Source organism: Panicum virgatum, chromosome 7N, assembly GCF_016808335.1.
Source record: "Panicum virgatum strain AP13 chromosome 7N, P.virgatum_v5, whole genome shotgun sequence".
NCBI classification, from domain to species: domain Eukaryota; kingdom Viridiplantae; phylum Streptophyta; class Magnoliopsida; order Poales; family Poaceae; genus Panicum; species Panicum virgatum.
Genome location: NC_053151.1, coordinates 10,891,220 through 10,914,099, shown reverse-complemented (window position 1 = coordinate 10,914,099; position 22,880 = coordinate 10,891,220). Strand labels below are relative to the sequence as shown.

The window sequence follows — 22,880 nt, the reverse complement described above, 5'->3', positions numbered from 1 at the left end:
AATTCTAGAATGAATTTCATATCATCTCCAATCACACACAACATAATATGTGATCATCATAAGACGGAATTTGAGATGAAATATTTGGGTAAACCAAATCATGCTTTAGTCTACACTAAAGCATAAACATCAGCCTTCCAGTATCCAATTGATATTGGACAACAATATCCATCGACACTTACGGTCGTTCAATCCCCAAAGATGGATCAATATCCACTTAGACCCTGGGATGACAATCTTAGTGCCATAAAAGCGCCTATGTATCATGCAATTTGCAACAGGCCTGATATTGCATATGCAGATACCTTGCTAGCTCATAAGGCTTAACTCCAACAACACTGCAAGATGGGAGTCAAAGAAGATATCCATAGATATCTATATGGCACCATAAGATCTTGATTCATCAATAGATAATTCAAGACACAACCGTAGTGGGATATCAAGATATTGTCTATTTGATCCCCATAATGCCATACCACATACTGATGTCATTGTGGTAAAGTTCTCATAGGAGTCATTAAAATCAACTCTAATGATTACTTACACCTATCATTCTGAAGCGTCAAATAAATATGTATGTCTTCATTGAGTGACCACAAGTGATTCCATTGAATCATCAATCATAATATATCTTGTATTTTGCTTGGATGCAAACAGGTTCCAAAGAAGCAATATCATCATATTGCATCTATCCTCATCAATTATACGAGGATATAAAATCTTGCAGATTTACCCAAAGTCTATCAATTTCCACATTTTACATGTGTCCATGAAATTGATATGAGATGGCTTCAATATTTGCAAGAATCAGGGGGAGCTATCTCCTACCTGTTTTTTATGAGTTTTCCTCACAAGGTTTCTCATGGAAAGTTTTTAATGAGGTAACAATAATACAAGTATATGTCCTATTTTTTATTTTCCCCACTGGGGTTTTTTAAGGAAACATCAAAGGAATACATTGTCCTCAAGCTTGTTATGGGTTTTTCCTCTTCAAGGTTTTCTCATACAAGCACACAAGAGACAATTACAAAATATACTGTAGCAATTTCTCCTAGTTTTCCCATTGGGTTTAATGGAGTTTTTAACGGTATATCAACATATTCTCCTCATATTTTTCCTACATGGTTTTTAGAGGAGTTAAATATATTATGTCGTATCTCCAATTTTTCCCCACAGTGGTTTTTAGAGGAGATACCAAAGACATAGTGGTTTATCAATCACAATAAGATATTCCTCCGACTTTTCCCTTAGGGTTTTTTCGAGGAATTAACAAACACATTGATCTCAAGGAGGATTCGATCAATGGGGAGTGTTACAAAACAAATATCTCGGGATGATCTCATCCTACGTACGAAGACGGTTCCTCCAAACTGAAACGACCCAGATTCCGCGATGCCGAAGTCTAAGTCTTTACTCATTGCGATAGTCCCAGGATACACTTAAGCTATCGCAATTCATATGTTTCAATCGGTATCACATCCATATCTTCGAATAACATTACATTATACATTATTGGCCTAAGCCTGTACAAGTCCAACAGGACTGGATCAAGCAGAAATCGTAGTCTAGCAGTGGATAGTAGGTCTTCAAGTCCATCTCCACAGGCATCCTTGAGCGTAGCACAGTGATCCTCGGTCATTCCATCCTTCATGGGGATAGTCGTCATCCAGCTTATCTCCAAAACCTGCGCGCGGAGGCGGTTCCTCGGAAGCGCCCCCTCACAAGGCGGTTCCTCGCTCGGACTCTCCGAACGGACGGGAACATGTCCCTTCCCGTGTATATATGTAAAACATCTGATCAATGAATAAGTTAGTTGCATTACTTCGTCATTCTTACTCTCGTTTTCTCGAGTTCCTCGATTCTACTCAAAACAGTGGCGACGAGCACGGGCTGAGCAGGAGCGAGGAGAGCAAAGAGCTTGGCGAGAGATAGGCCGTTGGATTGCAACGGACGGCGCCGATGGATAATTGCAGAGGCACGTTGTTTGGGTAAATGCAGAGGACTCGATCCGTCTAGGGGTGGGGAAGGCGCTGTGGGCGGGCAACAGACAAAAGAGCGACTCTGTCAAGTAGGAGACAGATCAGGACCAAAAAGCATGTAGTCTGAAAAATGAGAAGCAAAAATGAACATTATTTACGTTCTGTCAGCAAATATAATAATATAAGTTGGTTTAAGTATAGTAATATCCATTAAAAACGAAAATGCATTTTTAAGTCACATTGTTATCTCCTAATAAGAGCACTAAATTGCACTCCGTACATAGACAATAGACTGAGGTATCTACGATCCGTAGATGAAAAAAAAATGATTTGATGGGCACGTGAGGAACTTGACAAAGGAGGCTAGATGAAGTACCAGATAATCTGAAAACTAGAGTGGCAAATAACATTCATGCATGATCCCATATGGACAGCTCATCCATTTTAAGGTACACAATAGTTGCTAAGGTTAACTACAACCAAAAGTTCCCAAAGTCCTATGTTAAGGTCATACTGCACTGGGTCCTTACATGGCTCTCGGTCTGATCCTACCATTGAAGCATACAGATCCTTCCATTGAAGTCTTAACAACAAGCTGATCCAGACTAGTCAGGGATTCATTACCGACCAAAAGATCTTCACACGCAACACAGCACCACCGATAGTAAGTTGATCTTCATCTCCACGGTTGGCCCTTGGCGTAAACAGGATGCATCTCGATTCACCGTCCCCAGGCTGCTGAGCATCAATTATCAGCATATCCTTCAAATAGACAGACACAACAGGCCGCATAAGCTGTAGTATCATAGCTCCACGACCATCAGCACCACCAGTCATGGTGTCAGCTGCTTCTTCACTGCTATCGTAGAGCAGAAGCCTGTCCTTGATGCTCGTGGTGTAGGCAGTGATTTTTCCATGGAAAACTCCCTGCACAACTTCTACTGCCACAGTTGCCTCCACTGCATCTTTCACAACTGCATACGTCACATCCACGGTGCTGAGCCTGGTAGCAAGAGATTTGGTTTCGATCTCGCATTCCTTCACTGTTCGACCTGTACCCCTGATAGATAATATTCCTTTACTAAATTCTCTGTCCTGTCCTAGATGATCCTTGATCTTGAGATCAGTCTCAACATAGATATCATCTAGCAACGCGAGTCCTCGTTTTGGCCCAGTCAAGAGCAATGATTCATCCTGCAATAAGTTTATTTATTATAGGACACCTAAATTAATTTCCTACAAATATGCTATGAGGTTAACACACGCATAAATAACACAAACTAGCAAGGAGATACCTTAGAGCTGATGAGTTGGCAATGGTGACTGTCACGACAGAAGTGGTAAACACACTTCTCATCGACGCTGTCCCTGACAATGACAGTGCCATAGACATGGATTGGGAAGCCAACATCTGAGCTGGCTATCTTGACGTACAGGACGTTTACGGCATGAGTAATGAGGCGCCAGTAGTCTCTCTTGCTTTGGTAGTCTGCATCAGTAAACCTCATGGGACCAAGGGGTGCTGTCGAACCATATGCAGAAAAACCAAGGAATTAATTAGAGTCAATCTAGCTTGTATCCGTGTGTTTTTTTGAGATCCGACACCCGGTTGTTTTTTTGGCTAAAGACACTATTTTCTAACAACACCAGAACTGGGTGTTTCAGCATCAGCTGACACCCAAAATCAGAGAGCCATCAAATCGCTTGTCACCAGACCGGTTGCATATTCAAAGCTCATTCCAGAATACACCGTGCTTGCACTGCTGCACGATTCATAGTACTAATTTCAGAACACACCTTGTTTTGTTTATACCAACACACATATTCTGGAAAAAAGAGCACCGCAAGAACCCACTGCTAGCCACACAAAAATATAAAATGACAGTCCAACCAGTATCCCAAATAAAGAACAGAAATACATGATGATGATATAGAAAAATTAGTAATAGAAGGCAATTAATAATCTGGACATTGCACTTCAAACATAAAGACATCGATATGGCATTAAACACACCTTATTTTAGCATTCATACACATTGTCATAGTATTAACACGTTCAGCTAATCTGACATAGTTCTAGCACATATATATAGGAACACACATGTAAGTGACTCATATTACACCCTTTAGAAATAGGAGGAACATGTTTGCAGATGAGAAGGGGTATCCTTCACTTCATCTACAACAACATACTTATTCATCAGATGAAGAATTTTCCCTATATCATTGAAATCACAAATAAGGAAAGACTTTTACTAATGATTTGGGAAAAAAAGATGCAATCACAATGATTGGTTCAAAATATCAAGACAAGCTACTTATTACAGTCGATTTGCACTGTAATTACAGTGGTGGCATCCTGTAATTACAGCGCTGTCACACACTGTAATTACAATAGTGACATACTGTAACTAAAGTATTACACCGTAATTACATAGGCAACACATTGTAATTACATCTAGACATCTTTTAAAAAACCCATCACTTTGCAAACTGTAATTCATGCTTTTATAGAAATGTAATTTAACTAGATTCGGATTGTATATGCTATAAGAAAGGATTGTACAAAGTACTTCAGGTTAATGCCACTCGGTGTACAGTGGATCACCACACTGTAAATTCATAGATTAATACAAACTAAAATTACAGCGATCAATGCACTATAAAAGTTCAGGCTTATTACTGTAAAATGCATACAAATGGAACCTGCTATTTATGTTGAAGAAATGGAGTGAAATATAATTTTTGCAGCGCTAAAAATACTGTAACTCTTGAATTGAATCGCATATTTACTAACATATAAAATTATAGGCAAAGATGTAACCATACATATCAATATGTTAATAAAGACATATTGATACAAATTTAATAGATACAAATTTAATAACTCTTGAATCGCATATTTACTAACATATAGTACTCCCTTCCCAATTACACCTTCATCAATTGGCACTATAAGATGCAATACAAATGAATTGTGATGTCTGATGAATACACACTAAGAAAATATATCAACTGTAAATTGAAGGATATTCATATTCTATAGTATTTAGTATCAAAACATATCTGTAGTGTAAAACTCAATCAATGCACATCACCCCTGTATTGATTATAACATCAGACTAATCTAAAAATCAGCAGCAATTCTGACCTCCCGTGAACCAAAAAAAAAGAGATGCAGCCTTACAAGTTATTAGAAGTTTCACTTACCAAGAATCAGCATCTCATCTAACATACATGTGAAATACAGATCATATATGCAAAGCTCTAGTATCATAAATATCATAATTCATAGGAGTATGCATAATATAAAAATGTAGGTAAAGATAACTTAGACCTGCACGGTGGATGAATCTGGAAAACCAGTAAAAATAAATAGATTCAGCAAAAGTTTTTTTACTTTAATTTGCAAATTGCTACAATTCATAACAGTTAAAAGGAGTAATGAATGAATGAGAAGAGGACATGAAAATTTGGATGATAATGCAACATTGACATTTCAGGTATGAAAAAACGACAGCACAATGTTAATAAAACAAGTATATTAGTTTATTACAGTTATATGGCATTCAAGTTACAATACATCTCTCACGACTGTAGTTGGAATAAAAATTGCCAATCACATCATATAGTTAGCATGTGCTGGCAGCAAACTGACACCTAGTATGTTATAATGTTTATGTCTCTGCCCAAAAAATGAAAATGTTTCTACAGCTAGACAACTAATCCTAGCACACCAGTCAAATAGTAATCCTAGCACTTGACAAAAATACACCAGTCAAATAGTAATCCTAGCACTTGACAAAAATATACATTTCTCATATTTTCTAAGAATGAATCTACGGCGGAAAGAGGGTAAGAACAGATTACTCATAAAACATAAACCTTATGCTCACTGATAAATAAGCATCTGGCTAATATAAGATTAACACTCAATCCTAGCGTCTAAAACCTACATGCCATCTCAGAATGAAAAAAAATAGTATGATCCAAAAAACAGTTGGCTTGCAAGAGAAACAGCTTGATGAAAACCCTATCAATTAGATTCCTAAAACAAAGTGTGGAATTGTTTGCAACAAACGCACTAACAAATCGATTAATACTATTTTCCACTCTCGATAATGGTAGCACTAGTTCCAGCTAACCAAACATCCCCCTTCCCTGTAGAAAATTGCAACCCAACTGAGCACTGCCCCAACCACAAAATTCATCCATCTAAAATGAGAAACAAAGACTGGAGAGGTAGATCTGAGACACAAAGATTTCAAACACACAAATAATCGACAAGGATTCGATCAACACAAAAACATCACCATATGAACCACATCCATCGAGAAAATCCAGGACTAATGACTACATCTACCAGCGAACAGAGTGAAGGGAAAGCAGCCTAGACCTGCAGGTTGGGATGAAGGTTCCGAGGGCACAGGACACCAAAGAGGATGACCTTCCTGCTGGCAGCAAGCGCGTAGATGGAGACCTGTTGTGGTCGGTCGTTCTTGATAAACCACCCCTGGCCACTGTAGCTGGACTCGCCAGCGCCGAACGAAGCCATGGCAGATCCAATATGGAAGGCAAAGGCCGAAGGGGATACAGTCAGTACAGATGAGACTACGGAGTAGTCGTGGTGGAGTGGTGTGGGGGATCCAGATTCAGTGAATTTCCTTGAGCAAGTCATGTTGTAACTTTCTGTTTATCTCCTGTGTCCATTTCACATCCAATGGCGCTGGATGATTAGGGTGAAAAATACAATCGAGAATTAGCGATTTCCACCCGCTCAAGACAGGCAGGCACATTCATGCGCGGCGCGGACATTGCAGCTGCTGGGTTGTTCCGCTGCTTGCCGCTGTTCGCACCTGCCATCTCAGAGGTCCATGTTTTGCGCTCTCCCGCACCACGCGGCCTAGAGGCACGGGACCTGCCTTGTCCTGCGGATTCCGCACCACCGCCACGCCACGAAGGAGGGAGGTTCGCTTCCGGCACAGCCATGCGCTGCAAAGGTGGAGTCAGGCTGCCGGCAGCCGCGCCGCTTGTACCAGCCGGCGATGGAGGCGCATCTTTGGGTCGGGCACGAGTGGCACACACATGCGGGGACCGCGGATAGGACATGGGTGCGGAGCTGGGAGCCGCGGTGACCATGCACAGGCGATGGCAATGGAGGAAGAAGGCTAGCGAGGTTTTATGGCTGTCAGGCAGGACCCATGTCTAACACTTTCTTGCTTTTAGGTCCCTTTGCTGGTGGCCCTTGGATCAGGCTTGAACGTTACGTTGGATATAGGTGCGAAGATAAGGCATTACTTTACAGAGAGGTAAGTTACTGAATCTCATTTGTTTTTTTTTTTGTTTTTTGGAGAACAGAACAAACAGAGATCAAATGGACACAAACAAACCAAATCACCGGTCCAGTGGACAGAAATTCGTGTGCTAGTGCTAGACATGGTAGAAACAACCGAGTCTCTTTAGATTTTCTCGATTAATCAATATACTAATTTGAGTTTCATTCCATCAATCATGCTTAGTTGCTTACAGTTGAATTGAAGATGATATAAAAGTGCAGGCACCGAAAAGAACATTTTTTTAACATCTGGAATCACATCACATGAACACACGTTTCTTTCCATGGTACGGTTGGATGGATAGATGAGACATGGGTGGACGATGGATGTACTTACACTCCTCGTCCAGGTCGAACGATTTGAAGTCGACGGCGGTGAATCGGTTGTAGTAGAGGCCCCCCTGTTTGGGATCGAAATCGATAACGCCACCGCGACCCAAGGCTTCCCGCTTCCAGCCGCGGGGGTCCCCGGCCTTGAGCAGGCGGCGGCCCTCCTCCAAGGCTTCCTGCCTGAACCTCTCCGCCTCCGCCGCCCGCTCCGCCTCGGTGACGCCTGAGAAATCTGGCTGGACTAGGTTGAGCCGAATGTACTCCTTCATCCACACCAAGCGCTCTTCATTCACCTTGGCCACCTTCGCCGCCAGCTGCTCCTTGCTCAGCCCTGCCGAGAATTCCTTGGTCTTCATCCCCAGGGTGAGGTCCCGGATCTTCGCTTGGACCACGCGCATGTGGGCCTGAGCCTCCTGCACCTCCGCCCACAGACGCGACTTGGGTGCCCTTGCCCTTGCATCTGCCTCCACCTCCGCCATGGCGACGAGAACACGCAAAGATCGGGGTGAGAAACAAAGCCGATATAGGGTTTGAGGGTGTCGTCTGGTTTCTTCTCAGGTCCTCCCTCGCCTTCCAATCCAATCTTAACAAGAGAAAAGGCTGGCTCTCTTTTTGCTCGACGAGCGTCAGCCCGGCCCACTATCCCACACCCATGCTACGGCCTTTTCCTTTCCTCTCCACCAGCATCAGCCCAGCCTACTATTCCACGCCAATGACTGGATTATAGCATTTTAGAAGATATATGTACATCACTCAAAAAGAAAAGAAGAAGATATATATACTAAGTCAACGTAAAAATCGAGTGATTATTCCTAAAACAAATTGAGTGATTAAGTAAAAAAAATCATCCAGATTCCAATTTTATGTTCTACTCTCTATGATTCTAGTCGTTTTCCCATAACATTTTAGCGGAGGTGCCAAATGACCTCCATAGCTCTGCTTTTGGCGAGCTCCCCGCCTCCATACACGAGTCTCAGGGGGCTCTCAAAGCGTCTCCTTTCTTCCAGTGAGAGGGACGACCGAGAGGCAACCGGGGGGTTCCGGTGCTCGTGGCAGCGAGTCCGCCGTCCTTCTTCGTCTTCGTTGGCCTTCGTGCCCGCGGAGGTGAGGGGGCGGCGAATCCTCACCGTTGGCGTAGCGTGAGGTTTCCCGGCGGCGTTCGCGGGTGGCGGCGGCGGCGCCATGGTGGATTTTGTCCCTCCGGCTCTTCGTCCACCTCGCGCGGGGCACGCTCCCGCGCGGCGGCGGACCAGTGAGGGTGGATGCCATCGGATCTGAGGCGGCGGTTTTCGGATCCGGTGGCCTCCTGTTCAGGAGCTCGGGGAAGGCGCTCGTCGGAGGTGTGGCCCTTCGGATCCGGCGATGGCGTCGGGGAGAAAGACAGGTTTGCTCTCCCTTTGCGTAGTGTTTGTGGAGGAGATGCAGCTGGGGGTGATGGCGTGCGGCAGGAGGGTCGGAGGAGTCCGGGAAGAAGACCTTCTCTTCCCGGCGGTGAGCCACCAAGTCGATCTGGAACCCGCTTCTTCAAAAGCCTGTGTGCGATTGGAGCTCCTTCGATCCTGGGTGCGATGCCTTGTTTCCTTCTGGCTTCTGGCTCCGGCGGCGACTCCGGCGACGGCGACAAGGAGGACTAGGCGTCTCGAGCGTGCTCAGAGGTTTCTAGGGACCTGTTTGTAATTTCTTTTTTTGTCAGGGACCTCTGTCTAAGTGGGCTGAAGCTGCTGTATCCTCTACATGCTCTACGTACGCGTCTGTATGCGTACGGCATTCTGTACATATTCCTTACTCAATAATACAGACGCTCCCCCCCCCCCAAAAAAAAGCTCTGCTTTTGGCGGTGAAAGATTCCTCTGCTCACCGTGGGGCCTGCTAGGAGAGGTGTTGCGTGTGCTTTTTTGCCCAACGCGTGGCGCATGGGGGCAGTTAAGGTGGACCATTCTAGTGGCATAAATGCTGAGCAACTTGTATTTTGGGACAACCCGTGAATCCTAAAACCACTAGAATTATAGAGGAACAGAGGGAGTATCTAACTACCCTATAAAAAACGAGTTTTGAAAAAACTATTTTTTTACCCAAAAATTTTTACCCACCTCATATATCTACGCAAAGTCTAACGAACGACCGGGTCGCGCAGTGCGTGAGCGCGCGACCCGCGTCAGCCTGCTGTGGCCCGTCCGTGCCCCCGCGCCTCCAGCTGTGCGCCTGCGCGGCCTGTTAGGCCCGAGCGCTGCACCCTCTCCCCTCTCGCGTTTTTGGGCCGGCTTGCTCTGCCTCTGTCTCCCTCTTCCGTGTTTTGGGCCTTCATCAGCCATCTCCGCACGACTACAATTTGCAGGCTGTTTTACAACAACTTGCTAGTTTTTAGATTGCATGTACATAACTTGCTGATACTATGCAGACAACTTTGCTGTTGTTTAAAAAACATTATACCTTCATAAACTTGCTGCATAATTATGCACGTTGCTAAACATTACATAACATGCTATATATTCATATGAACTTGCCACAACAGGAAACTTGCTACAAGATACAATGAACTCACTAAAAATCATATGAACTTGCTAGATATTACATAACTTGTTACATAATCACATGAACTTATCACAACTGAAAACTTGTTACAAAATGCCATGAACTTGCTATATAATCATATAAATTTGTTAGACATTGACATAACTTGCTATATCTTTCCTACATAACTTGCTACATGTCGAGGGGCATTGGCATCTAGGAACGACGAAGCATCGACTTTGAGCCGAGAGCTGACATATAAATACTGTTTTCTAAGGTAGTTTTATTTTCTAAATTTTCTCATAAAACTATGCCATTTTATTTGTATTTCTTTTTCAAAAAAAAATATTTGTCTCGTAGCAACGCACGGGCCAATTGCTAGTTCACCCAAAAGTTCTTTGCCCACCTTATATATCCACCTTCAAGGTGTTCCGCTGCACAACTCAACTCGAACAGGTAAAGAAAGATTTTGGTGGAAAAGCATGCGTATATAGCAACACCGTAATTCGTAAGAGCGTCTTGATCCACCACTTGCCATGAGACCTTGGCTGCCTCAGCAGTGGATGGTTTTGGACCTGCTTTCCTTGGCGGAGAGGCAGATGCCCTCTGGTGAGAGCTGCAGCACAGGCACGACGGATGGAATTCGTGTAGTGGACATCAATGGTGGGCCGGCGGTTGCCCAGACACACGATGCTGGTGACGCACCACAAATATTGGCGTCTTGGCTAGTTGGACTCGTCGTGGGACGGCCATGATCAGGATTCAGGACAAAGCCATGACCCCGAAGACCCAACCGCATTGACCCGCACTCCCCTATCATTGTCCTCTCTCACGACGAGCACCAAGCCCCAGCTCAGCTCCTCCTCACTAGGTCCTGCCGAATTTTGTGACAACTTGCATTACATCTTTCGAGGTTATGATTCGGGTATAATCTTTCTTTAGCATGTTCTACGACAATAGAACACACAGAACGCGCTTACTCTTTCTTAAATAGTTCTTAGAGAGTGTTTGGATACATGAATTCTAGACAATCCATAGATGTATCTAGACATACCATGTCTAGATACATCCATGGATTCTAGAGAATGCAAGGAACCAAAGCACCCCCTTACAGCCTTACTTATGATGTGTATCTGATAGAGGCTCATTGGTTGGGATTTCTCTTTGGACAAATCTCTTCGCTTTTCCGTCATTTTAATAGGGGAATATGAATTGAACTATGCCTTCGTTAGGTGGCATTTGCAACAACCACTACTAGAAAATGAGCCTTCAGAACCGGTTGAAGAGGTGCTTAAGCACCGGTTTTACAACCGGTACCCCCAAACCGAGACCATTGGCCTCAGTCTAGGACACCGGGTTTTTCACCCGGTGCCTTAGACATCCATTGGTACCGATTGGAAAGACCAACCGGTACCAAAAAGGCTGCCACGCTGACGCAAGCTGGCAACCCATTTGGTACCGGTTGGTCTTTCCAACCGGTACCAATGAGTTCATGGCATTTCTAGCATCATTTCCCGTTTCCCTCGCATCCTTCACTAGCAGCTTTCAAATAATCGTTCACAAGATATTAAATCCATCGATATAAAATATTCCAATCAACCACATGCTCCAAAGAGTTGTTCACAAGATATTAAATCGATCGACAAAATACTCATAGATTCCACAAATCATCCAAAGAATTGTTTACAAGATAGATCTAATCCATACAATCTCACATGCATATCTATTACTGAAAAATAAGAAAAAAAAAGAGAAAAAATCACCCACGGCTAGCTCCCGTCCGGGGCGGCGGTCAGCTTGAATGAGTTCTTCACGCGGGTTAGCTTCCTCGTGGCCGCAAGCTTCTTGAGCTGCCCGGCCAGCAGCTTGCGGAAGTTGGCCGGCGTCCCGTGCACTACCGCGCGAGCTGCTGGCCGACGCACCGCGCGTGCTTTGCCTCGGGCCACGTGTGCTCCTGCTCGCTCGGCTGTCTTCCCTGCCCAAGAACCGAAGGAAGAAAAGAGGAAAATGAGATGAGCCACGAAACTTCAAATCCAAATTACTTCCTCAAATCACAACAATTCAAAACAAAACTCAAGCTACAAATGTGTAATCTTAAGGATTAACAGATCCAAAAACAATTTGCCAAAAAATTGAGTATACTCGTGAATAAAAAATCACATGAAAAAAAATCACATGCTCACCTCGCCGGGCTCATGCTCTCGCTCCTCGCCTTGGCTCTGCTTGGTGCGGCCCCGTTGTTGGATGGCCACGGTTTCGCTGGGACGGCTTGACCCGCGCCGTCGCCGCGGCCCCAGGCTTGATGCAGACGCCGTGGTGGATCTCCAAGGGCCCCAGGCTGACGCCCCTGCGCTGCGGCGTCGGAGCCTGCTTGATCGGCTTGAGGCCTTGCGCGGCGCGCGGCGGCGGCAGCAGCTTCCCAGGGAGCAGCAGCTTCCCAGGCTGAGCCCCCGCATCCGCGTCCGTGTCCGCGCCGCCGCCTTCGCCGCTGGAGCGGGCGCTGCGTCCCCACGCCGAGGATAAGGTAGAGAGAGATGAGAGAGGTAGAGAAATGAGGGGTAGAGAAATGAGGGGCAGAGAGATGAGAGCTCAGGTGCCGACGGCCAGAGACTTAATAATATCGTGATGTCTGCTACAAAGGCACCGGGTGGTTGTTTGAACCGGTACCTAAAGCCTGTCACCTTCATTGGCCCCGGGTTGTGGTATGACCAAGTGCCGATGTTTGCTTCAAAGGCACCGGGGCGTGCTATTACCCGATGCCATTAATGCATGGGCTAATTGGAACCGGCTCATGGTTTTAACCGGTGTCTTTGATATTCAATTGGTACCGGTTTCTGACGCGGCGTAACTTTCCGGCGCTTGGCATAGGCCAAAAGTACCGGCTGTTGTTACAACCGATATCAATGTCTAGTATTAGTACCGGTTACAATATGAGCTGGTACTTTTGGCCTGGACCTTTATCTCGTTTTCCAGTAGTGAATATTCACATGGTGATTGATTTACGTCCACAGTTCATTTTTCAGATGAACAATCGCATGGTGCAACCAGTGTTTACTTTTTTTAGAAAGGTTTTTCGTCCGGCTTATAGAAAGTTTAATCATGCTAGGATTACCAGCTTACAATGAAAGCACACAACTAATTCAATTCTAAACACCCTTCCACTGAAAAGTGAAAATTCCTCTACTAACCTAAACACCTCTACTAAACATCTCCCGCTGCTACCATGGCGGCCAAGGGCAGTCGCTCAGGGGTGGAGGAAAGCTTCTGGCCGACACCTCCAGAGAGGTAGGGGCGGCGGCGGGCGCCGCCTCCGTCCTCCTTCACCACGACCGCTGGCCAACGATGGCCGGGAGCACACGTCCGGGAGCCTCCATCGTCGCCGGCACCCGCTGACTTCCGCCCTCGCGGTAATCGTCTTCTTCCGCCGTTGACCTGCACGGATCTGGCCACGTGAGGCCAAGAAGCGAGATTGCCGCCTTCCTGGCAAGACGCCAGCAGTGGCGGAGCCACGTTGAGGCCATCCTGGGCTCCGGCCCCCCCTTGCCATGGTCAATTTTCAAAGGATGCAATAGTTCTGCATGGCTCCATGCATGCATGTTGGGATGTTCCTAAATCCTACAACTGGAATTTGCATGCCACACCGCATGAATTCTCTCGATCACTTCGGGTCAGTTTGGTTGTTTTGCTTGCTTGGGGTAGCATATGCTCATCAGTTCATGCATGCAGTTTCAGCCTTTGCGCCTGCTTGCCGTGAGCTCAGCTGCAGCTTGCAGCAGCCACGCTCATCTGGTGTCCAGTGGATCAAAAATATACGAATGCAATTTGGCCTCTTGATTATCCTTATCAATGTGATTGCTTTCTTATATACTGCACCTTGTTCAATACATTTAGTTTAGCCTACAATAAACCAACAAAAGGACATATGAATTGTGTAAAATTTTTATTTACCCAGTACCCACCTCAAAAACTGTTTTATTCATATTTGTGGTTAAGTATTGATTAGGTCATTAACATGAATTTGTCTCCACACGACCCCACTAGATTTGCCTACAGCCCCCCCCCCCCCCCCCCCATTTCAGCTCTGGCTCCGCCACTGGACACCAGGGCCTCCTTGCGGCTGGCTCAGGCAGCAGCGAGGCGATGGGGGAGGGGAAGGGAAGGGAAGGCGGCGGCTAAGTTTGGGAGGCCGCCCCCAAGTCGCCTCGGAGAGGGCGACGCGGGGGGCGAGGAGCCCGATCTCACGTTCTCTCACTTTGCCCGGCTGTTTCGAATTGATCCTCCTCACACGGTGTTTACTCAAATTATAATCCAGTAGTTTCAACTTTTCAAGTTTTGCAGTTTGAATTCATCTACTTATTTTAGTTTGCACTTGTAGAAAATATGAAGCGGTGTGGCTAACTGAATGTTCAGGTCAATAACAAATTTCTGATTTTTTTTCTTGCAGAAACACACTTTCATATAATTGATTCTTTGCACTTTTCCATATGAAAAGCAAAGATAACTGGATGGGTAATATTACTGAATGAGATGTCTGGTATTCAGGTTCATAATGTTCTATAGCGGAGATATGTGATTATGGATCTTGCATTATTTTTCAAAAGATATAAGATGAAAATAATTCTTCTCTAAAAATAAGCATGTCTCTTATTAAATGCTAATATGTTTGGGTTCTTTTGTTTAGTGAACCAGGTTTTTGTTTGCTGTGTTAATCATTCCAGATTTGCCTAATCCTTTCCTCACCGCTGAAACCCAAGGCCAAGGTGGGGGAAGAAAAATAGAGAACAGAAAGAACCTCCCTGATGATGAATCTGAATACTACAAATGGCGTGCATCTCGGGCCCACCAGCCAGTGACACCAAACACTGGAGACGAGTTCACTCCTCGAAAAATCATCGGACGAGCCGATCCTCAAACCAAACACGCTACAACTGCACGCCGGCCTCCTCCTCACCGCCTCCGCCGCCTCGCCGGCCGCTCACCTCCTCCCCTGCCACTCTTTTCCCTCGATGCCGCTGAAAGGATCGGGTGCTCTAGCCTAAGAGGGGGAGGGGGTGAATTAGGTGCTAATAAAAAACTTGACCTATGGCTCCAACTAGTTTGCACAAAATTTAAACTAAAACAATTTATCTAGATGTGCAACTAGGTTGTTCTAGTGTAAAACCCCTATCCCAAAAGAGTTTAACAACCTATAGCCTTTCCAATCAAGAAACTATTCTATGAAAGTAAAGTCACATAAATTGCTAGTAGAAAATGCGAAAGCTTAATGAGCGGGATAGGAGATAGCAAACTCTTGACGCGGGTGTTTATCCCGTGATTCGGTTAGCCACAAAGGCACACCTACATCCACGTTGTTGTAGCACTCACTAAGAGTATTGCTACTCAGCCACCAAATCTCTTCCGTGAACACAATCACGGTCACCTTGGCCCCGGGTTCCAATAAGGAGTTTCTCCACAAAGGATGGGGGTCTCCACGTCCCCCACACAAAGTGTCATCGCCACTCCACACCAAGTCGGAGGGTCGATGACGTTGCCGGCGAGCCTTCAAAGCTCCAAGGTGTCGGCGCACCAAGCTCTTGTTTTGGTTCACTAGAGAACCACAGCACAAAGGCTCAAGGCCTTGCAATCTCACTTACTAAGAGCTAATCCTTTACACAACACTCTCAAAGTGTGCTAAGGGCTAAGGATATAATTTTGATGCTCTTGTATGGCTTGGAGATGTTCTTGGGTGTGTGTGGGATGTCCAGCAACTCCAGCAAATTTCAAATGGCCGGGGTGAGGCGTATATATAGGCCACCAAGTCATGTAGCCGTTGCTCCAACGGTCAGCAGAAAATCTGCGTATCATCGGATGAACCGATGCCTCTGGCAGGGGTAGCGTCGGTTCATCCGATCACTCTAATACCCGAAGTAGCCGTTGAACTCCTGACAGCTGACACAGTGACCACCGGTTGAACCGATGCTTTCCCGTCGGTTAAACCAGTCACTCAGAGCATTCTCCTCTTCTGCTGACGTCATTACACCGGTGCTTTGCTCCGATGCACCGTCGGTTGAACCGGTGCTGAAGAAACTTCTCCTGGGCACTTGACATCGTCTCTGGTACACAGTACGCCCAATGCACCGATGCCCTTTCTTGGACCGTCGGTTCAACCGGTGCCTATAGGCTGACTTGGATTCGATTTCCTCCTGCACCAAACATCATAGCGTCGGTTCTTTCGACAAGCGTCGGATGCACCGATGCTTAGGCATCGGTTCTTCCGGTGCTCCTGATCCGAAGAGCTTTCAGGGCGGAACCCCCGTAGGGGCGGCCCTTCGGGCCTTGGTACGCCTATCTTCTCTTTCTCTTTGTCATCACTTGAACCTAAAAGCCTGAGAATGGTCATCTTAACAATTATATTAGTCCGAGTGTTGTGTTGTCATTCGATCACCAAAATCACTCGAAATGGCATAAATGGTGCCATGTTCGTTTCAATCTCCCCCTTTTTGGTGATTGACGACAACACAATCAAAGTAAGCATAAATTTGCAGAATTTGACAAATTAACCACTTGATACCAATAGAAATCAATTGAAAACAGCTTACGCTTGCTTGGATGTTTTCCACCATCCAATGATGACTTGGCCTTGACTTGGCCTCTCCCTAAAACCATGATTTCCCCCTTTGTTCCTCCCCATTTTTCGCTACTTCTCCCTCGTGACTTGATTTACTTAGGTATTTCTCCCCCTTTGGGATATGCTTCTTCTCCTTGAGAAAAAAACCTTGCTTTGATCCACATTTCTCCCCCTTTGGAATCAAATCACCTAAAAGGTCTTGCTCCAACAAAGGTCTTGCAAAACAATATAGCTTAAGAGAAGATTAATAGCCTAGGGAGTTAGTTCCCTGACTCATGATCCAATTGTATGATATCAATGAAGATACCAATTGAAAATATCACTATGGTGGATCACAAAAATCACGAAACTAGCATGACATGAACAAAACTCTCCATAAGTGTGTACACAACATGATGATGTGAAAATCAAGTGCACAACTAGATATTATAACTAGAGAGCTTAGATCATATCATGCACGGAGGTAGCTCTAAAGTAAATAGGATATGACAAAGATATTAATTGAAAGAATTTAGAACCTTGCATACCTCCGGGTGTTCTTTGTTTATCTTGCATGTACCAATTTGAAAGTGACTTCCGACCAATTGAAAGTCTTTAAACAAAGAGCACATTGTACACCAAGGTTAAGCAAATATATGAGCACATAGCCTATGAACTTAGATATAAGCATTTAAGTTCAATAAAGCATGGCTCAATATGCATGAAGGCACAATTTATCTAATCACTCTTATAGAGTTGTTTGTTCACAATGATCATGAGAAACATTCCCTTATAGTGTTAAACTCGTTAGTCTCAAAATCACAACCTATAGAATGAACTCCCCCTAAATGTGTGCATTTAGTGTTTGAATCACCAATCAAATATATGCACAATGTTTTTGACAATAATGGGAAGTTTACTCTATAGCTTTTGCTCATGGTACACATATGAAAGACATACCTTATGAAGTCCATGTACCATGAAAGGTAACCTTGTGTAGCTTTCTACACACTTATCAAACATTGTAGGTTGCTCATGGGTTAGAATCATGACACAAGCAACCCACAATATATAACACTAGGAGATGCAATGCAAATATCCTAGTAAAAAGCAATGGAGCTACACGATGCTTGAATTGAATTCTAGCTACCATTACCTTATGGGGGACTTGGGCAACACATGTCCAAGTTGTGAGCTTAGCTTCTTTGGCTTGAAGTTTCACTTCAACTTGTGAGCTAAGCCTCCAAATCCCCCGTAGCTGTTCTTGGGCTTCAAGTCTCCTTTGGCACCCACACCATTTGAGGCCCCTTCAAGTTTGTGATGACATCCTTGGGCACCCAAATGGAGTGGTTCCACCTCCTTCCTTGCTTCCCAACCTTGTGAGCAACCACATTGCCATTGATCTTCTTTTTGATCACATAGGAGGTGCTATTGCTTTTGTTCTTCCGGTTGGGCTTGGTGTAGATGAGAGAACTCTTAATTGTGAGTTTCTTTTTGTTCTTCTCATCCAAAAGCTTCTTCCTTGGTTGAGAACACTTGTTGGACTTGTGACCTTCTTTGTGGCACTTAGAGCAAGTCACGGTGGACCCCTTCTCAAGCTTCTTCACCATGTTTTCACGGTTATCTTGAGAAGGTTGAACATTGCTCTCTATGCCTTTGCTCTTCATTCTATACAAGTCCTTCATGAGCCTTTCCACTTCTTGCTTGAGCTCATCATTTTCTTTGGCAATAAGATCATCACATGATTCTACAACAACATTCTTATTGCATTTCTTATTGCAAGGGTTAGAGCAAGAATCATCAATTAGATCAATGCAAGAAGTTGAAGCATCTACCCTAGAGATAGGAATTGCACAAGGGATAGTTTGCTCCATTTTCAAAGAGTCATTAGTATCATTAATGCTCTCAAATTTTAATTTGAGCTCTTCATGCTCCTTGCTAAGCAAATTGAATTTGCACATCAAATCTTCAAAATTTGTAGCAAGAGAAGCATTTAGATCTTTGAGAGCATTAAGGTTTTTAATTTCTTTTGATTGTTTCTTAATGACCTTTTGGTGCTCATGAACAAGATCAAGAAGTTCATCAATTGAAAGAGAGTCAGAGTCTTCATCACTTACATCGCTATCTATACTTTTTGCCATGAAGCAAGTGTTGGATGATGATCCCATGCGGGTGGTGAATTTCTTGTTTGATTCATCACTTGAACTTGCACTTGATTCCTCACCACCGCTTACCCATTCACCAAATACGGCATATGATTCATGCTTGGGCTTCTTCTCCTTCTTTTGCTTGTTCTTCTTGAACTTCTTCTCAACCTTCATAAATTGATGGTGAGGCCCATCTTTGAGGAAGACCATATACCCCATTGAATTGTTTTCCTTTAAACACTTGTTCATCTTCTTTACTTTCTTGTAGAGGTTGGGGTGTATTGGCTCTTGATCATCACTTGAGGAGCTTCTTGCATCCTCTTCTTCCTCATCACTTGAGCTACATTTGATGATCATCTTCTTCAACTTTTTGACTTGCTTGCATGCAAGTGCACTATGTGTTGGTGAAGAAGGTGGCGCTATTGGCTTGATATCATGACGTAGCTCATGGGCGATCACCTTGTTTAGGACTTTGTTTGGTGTCATTGTGTTGAGATCTTTCTCATATAGAATTGTTGTCACCAAATCATAGTCCGGCCTTCGAAGTGAGTGAAAGATCTTGCGAATGAGTTCCAAATCTTCAATTTTCTTCACATCTAGAGAGTTAATCTCATTCACAAGAATATTCAATCGTGAGTACATAGCTTCGACATTTTCATGATCAAGTTGCTTGAAGCTATTAAGTTTATCAATGAGAACATTATATTTTTCATTTGCAACATCTTTTGTGCATTCATGGTTCTCACTAATAGTTTTCCATAAGACATTAGCATTTTCGCAAGCAAACACACGGTTGAACACATTTTCACCAAGAGAGTTTAAAATAGCACACTTGGCTATAGCATCATATTGTTTCTCTTGTTGACTATTGCTCTTAGTTCCTTCACTCGTTACTCTCCAAACATTTAGGCCCTTTGCTTGGAGGTGTGATTGCATCAAGATCTTCCATTGTTGGAAGCCCGTGCCATCGAAACGTGGAGGAGGTCCTAGAGAATCCATCCTTTCCCCCTAAGAGAGCTAACTCATTAGGCGGTGAAGCCTACCGATCTAATGAAGAGGGTGCTGTTGAAGGTACCAGCTGCAATTATACATTTGAAATCCTAATTAATTTCCTTTATTGAGTTCGGGTGTCATCTTGCAGGGACTGAAATTGGGCACAAGAATGCCCATGGGAATGATGGATCATCCAAACTCCGAGTTTGTCCGCTGCTACCTCTGGTGATTCACAATTACAGCCAGAAAACTCTTACATATAGCCAAACATCTATTTTTAACACTTACAAAAGTTAAGCTAAATATGACTCCTGCCATCTGATTTAAAACCACTTTTCCTGATTCAAACTCTGACTTCAATGTTTCCTCTTGTTTGTCAGAGAAAAAACTCTGGGCCCTCGCAATTTCTAACACTATTACTGGTTCACGGCTTCTGCAGCATACACACTATTGTTGCAAGCCACAGACTACTCGTTCAAGTAACACGTACTACAAACTCTGGACCTCCATTATTTAAAGTAGGAATTCAACCAAATGGCCTTTGACCAGAATTACTTTCCCAGTAGATCTTTGCACAGGTTCAGTGTTTCTTGACTGAGGGCCCATTGTCGAGACCTATATATCGACTTTTCTCGAATCGTGAGTTCCTGTTTCCATTAAGCTAACGGAATACTACAGTGGAGTATCAGAGTTTGCAGCAAAGGGACCACCAGACACAAGGCCTAATCCTAGAAAGAAGCGGCCAACCGGGCAACACCTGTTAACTGTGCTTCTGTTCTCTTTTCCTTTTCAGTAAATCTATACTCTTTCGTGGGAACTGTTTCTCGGTTCATTAGCACGCTGCGATTAAATGACCTTAATTCTTAAGTATTCCTCCCATATGTCTCACTGACAGCCGTTAGTTTAGTGTACTTCGAAACACCATTTGTGGGTGGGGAGTAGTTGATCAATTTTTTTCCAACCCTTCAGTCTCCCTCCATGAGAGGATGAAGTGCTTGTTTGTACGGCGATCCTCCCCTTGTTTTTCCTCTACTATATATAAGGATACACAGCTCTCTTGTGTGTTTGAGGAAAAAAAAAGATAGTATCTGCTTCTGCTGACTTTTTCAGTTTTCAAGCTTATGCTGTTATTTAGCACCCAATGTAATGCCTTGTGGGCAAATAAACGGTATTATTTCCTTTTGCTAACCAGGGTACCAAATCCATGTAGTTGTTTCCTTTATTTCTTCACCATTGCAAACAATTTTGATATAGTTTATGAATAATACTTATTGCTTGTCAATTTATTCTTTTGCAGAACCAAGTTCAGGATATAATTAGTGCGCTACCAGATCATATTCTGCTCTGCATCCTTGATTGTCTCGATCTGCCTGTAGTCATCCAGGCCAGCACGCTCTCTAGGCGATGGGCACATCTCCCTCAATCACTCACTCTCCTGCCCATAGATGCCTCACACACACTTCTTGCCTCGCGAGAAAAAACGAGAAGGGAAATTGCACCATGGACCAGATTATGACCACATACGCAGGTGCCGTGAGGAGGCTGCTGCTGTCGTCTTCCTCTGACAACTGAGCCATTGAACGAGTGCAGCTCAGTTTCTACCTGCCAGATCCTTACATCCGCTCCATTGGCCATGTTGTTGGGAATGCCATGGAACGTGGCAACACCAAGAGCCTCAAATTCACAATCTGGGCAGATAATCATAGTACTACTCATCCAAGCTATGAGCGATGCGTGTTGCTGGGCAACGCTTCATGTCCTTCTTCCAAGCTTGTCCCACTGCATTCAGATGGCTCACCAGTCTTATCCTGCAAAACCTCACATTTGAAGACTCCGATATCCTCAATTCCTGCCTGAAGCTGGAGCTTCTCTTATTGACCTGCTGCAACTCTGTCATTGACCCTGTGACTGGGGAGGATGCGGTCCTCACAATAGATGCACAACAGTCAGCACTCATCGCCCTTGAGATCACCACTTGTGGGTACGTCGGGGTCGACCTGATCCTGGTGCTAACTGGATTGGCGTGAACCCCGCAGTGCGCTTTGGCTGTGTGCCTTGCCTTCACAGCATTACCCTCCGTCATGCTGTTCTTCATTGGCAGAGACCATTCACGTTGAGCAGCTGTTTGTCCAACACCACAACCTTATCAATTATTTACGGAACAGAGGTTTCCTACTAGTATCCTTTTTATATCTCAATTTGATTATATTTACAATACATAGTCATTGTTTTAGTCTCTTGGATGATTTTGTTTTTGTTTTTCCTGCAGATTTGGATTGAACCTGAAGATTCAAAGCATCTCTCCCCTGCATTCTCTCATCCGAGAGATGTTTATCTTTACAATATTTTCTATGAATGCAGAGACTTTGTTTGTCCTTGAAGCTGCGCTGTCTCTTTCAAACTTTTTATTTTTATCCTAAGGTGCATCTTTGCTTATTTTGATCCACTTACTTATGGTTGTTTTTTTAATTATGACATTACAGCACCCCAACATATCATGGTTTCAAGTTAATTTTAGAAATAACTTTTGCTTATGTATTCAAGAATCCATTTCCCCTCTTTAAAACAAGGCTACAACTTTAGTAGAAGTTAACAATTGAATTTAGATTTTTTCAAAAGGCCACTAACTATACAGACAAAAGTTGTCATGCCACTTCTTGTTACTATGTTTAAAATTCAAGTCAAGCTTGGTGTTGCACTTTGATGTCTGACTGATATTTCTCTAACCTACTTCTCTTTTTTGAAGTTATATCGGCATCCATGCGAAAGGAGTGGATGCGAGGATAGTGCTAAGAAGGTCAATGTGCTCTGGGATCAAGTATCACCTGACTTCAAGCACCATTGGTTTGAAGGAGGCTGCTACTTTGCAGTGGATGGGAAGCTGACGAAATACATAAGGCTTGTCATAGAGCTAGCCATGGGCTTGAAGAGGATCCGCTTGCTTGATCAACAACCGTGCGCTGCCCTAGGTGCCATGAATGATTTGGATACAAAATGAG

The 22,880-nt window shown here is 44.2% G+C and overlaps 1 protein-coding gene, 1 long non-coding RNA gene and 1 pseudogene across 2 annotated transcripts; 1 reads left to right on the top strand and 2 right to left on the bottom strand.

The window, feature by feature from the left end:
• Window positions 1-2,329: 2,329 nt before the first annotated feature.
• LOC120681881 lies at window positions 2,330-8,220 on the bottom strand. The gene is made up of 3 exons (XM_039963538.1): window positions 7,652-8,220; window positions 3,275-3,501; window positions 2,330-3,173 (listed from the first exon to the last, which is right to left on the bottom strand). The coding sequence occupies exons 1-3, from the start codon at window positions 8,121-8,123 to the stop codon at window positions 2,589-2,591; spliced, it is 1,284 nt and encodes a 427-aa protein (XP_039819472.1). The 5' UTR covers window positions 8,124-8,220; the 3' UTR covers window positions 2,330-2,588.
• A 3,551-nt stretch (window positions 8,221-11,771) lies between these two features.
• LOC120680690 lies at window positions 11,772-12,738 on the bottom strand. Its single transcript, XR_005677769.1, has 2 exons — window positions 12,339-12,738; window positions 11,772-12,130 (listed from the first exon to the last, which is right to left on the bottom strand). It is a non-coding gene; the product is annotated as an uncharacterized LOC120680690 (long non-coding RNA).
• An 8,849-nt stretch (window positions 12,739-21,587) lies between these two features.
• Window positions 21,588-22,880, top strand: LOC120680928 (annotated as a pseudogene).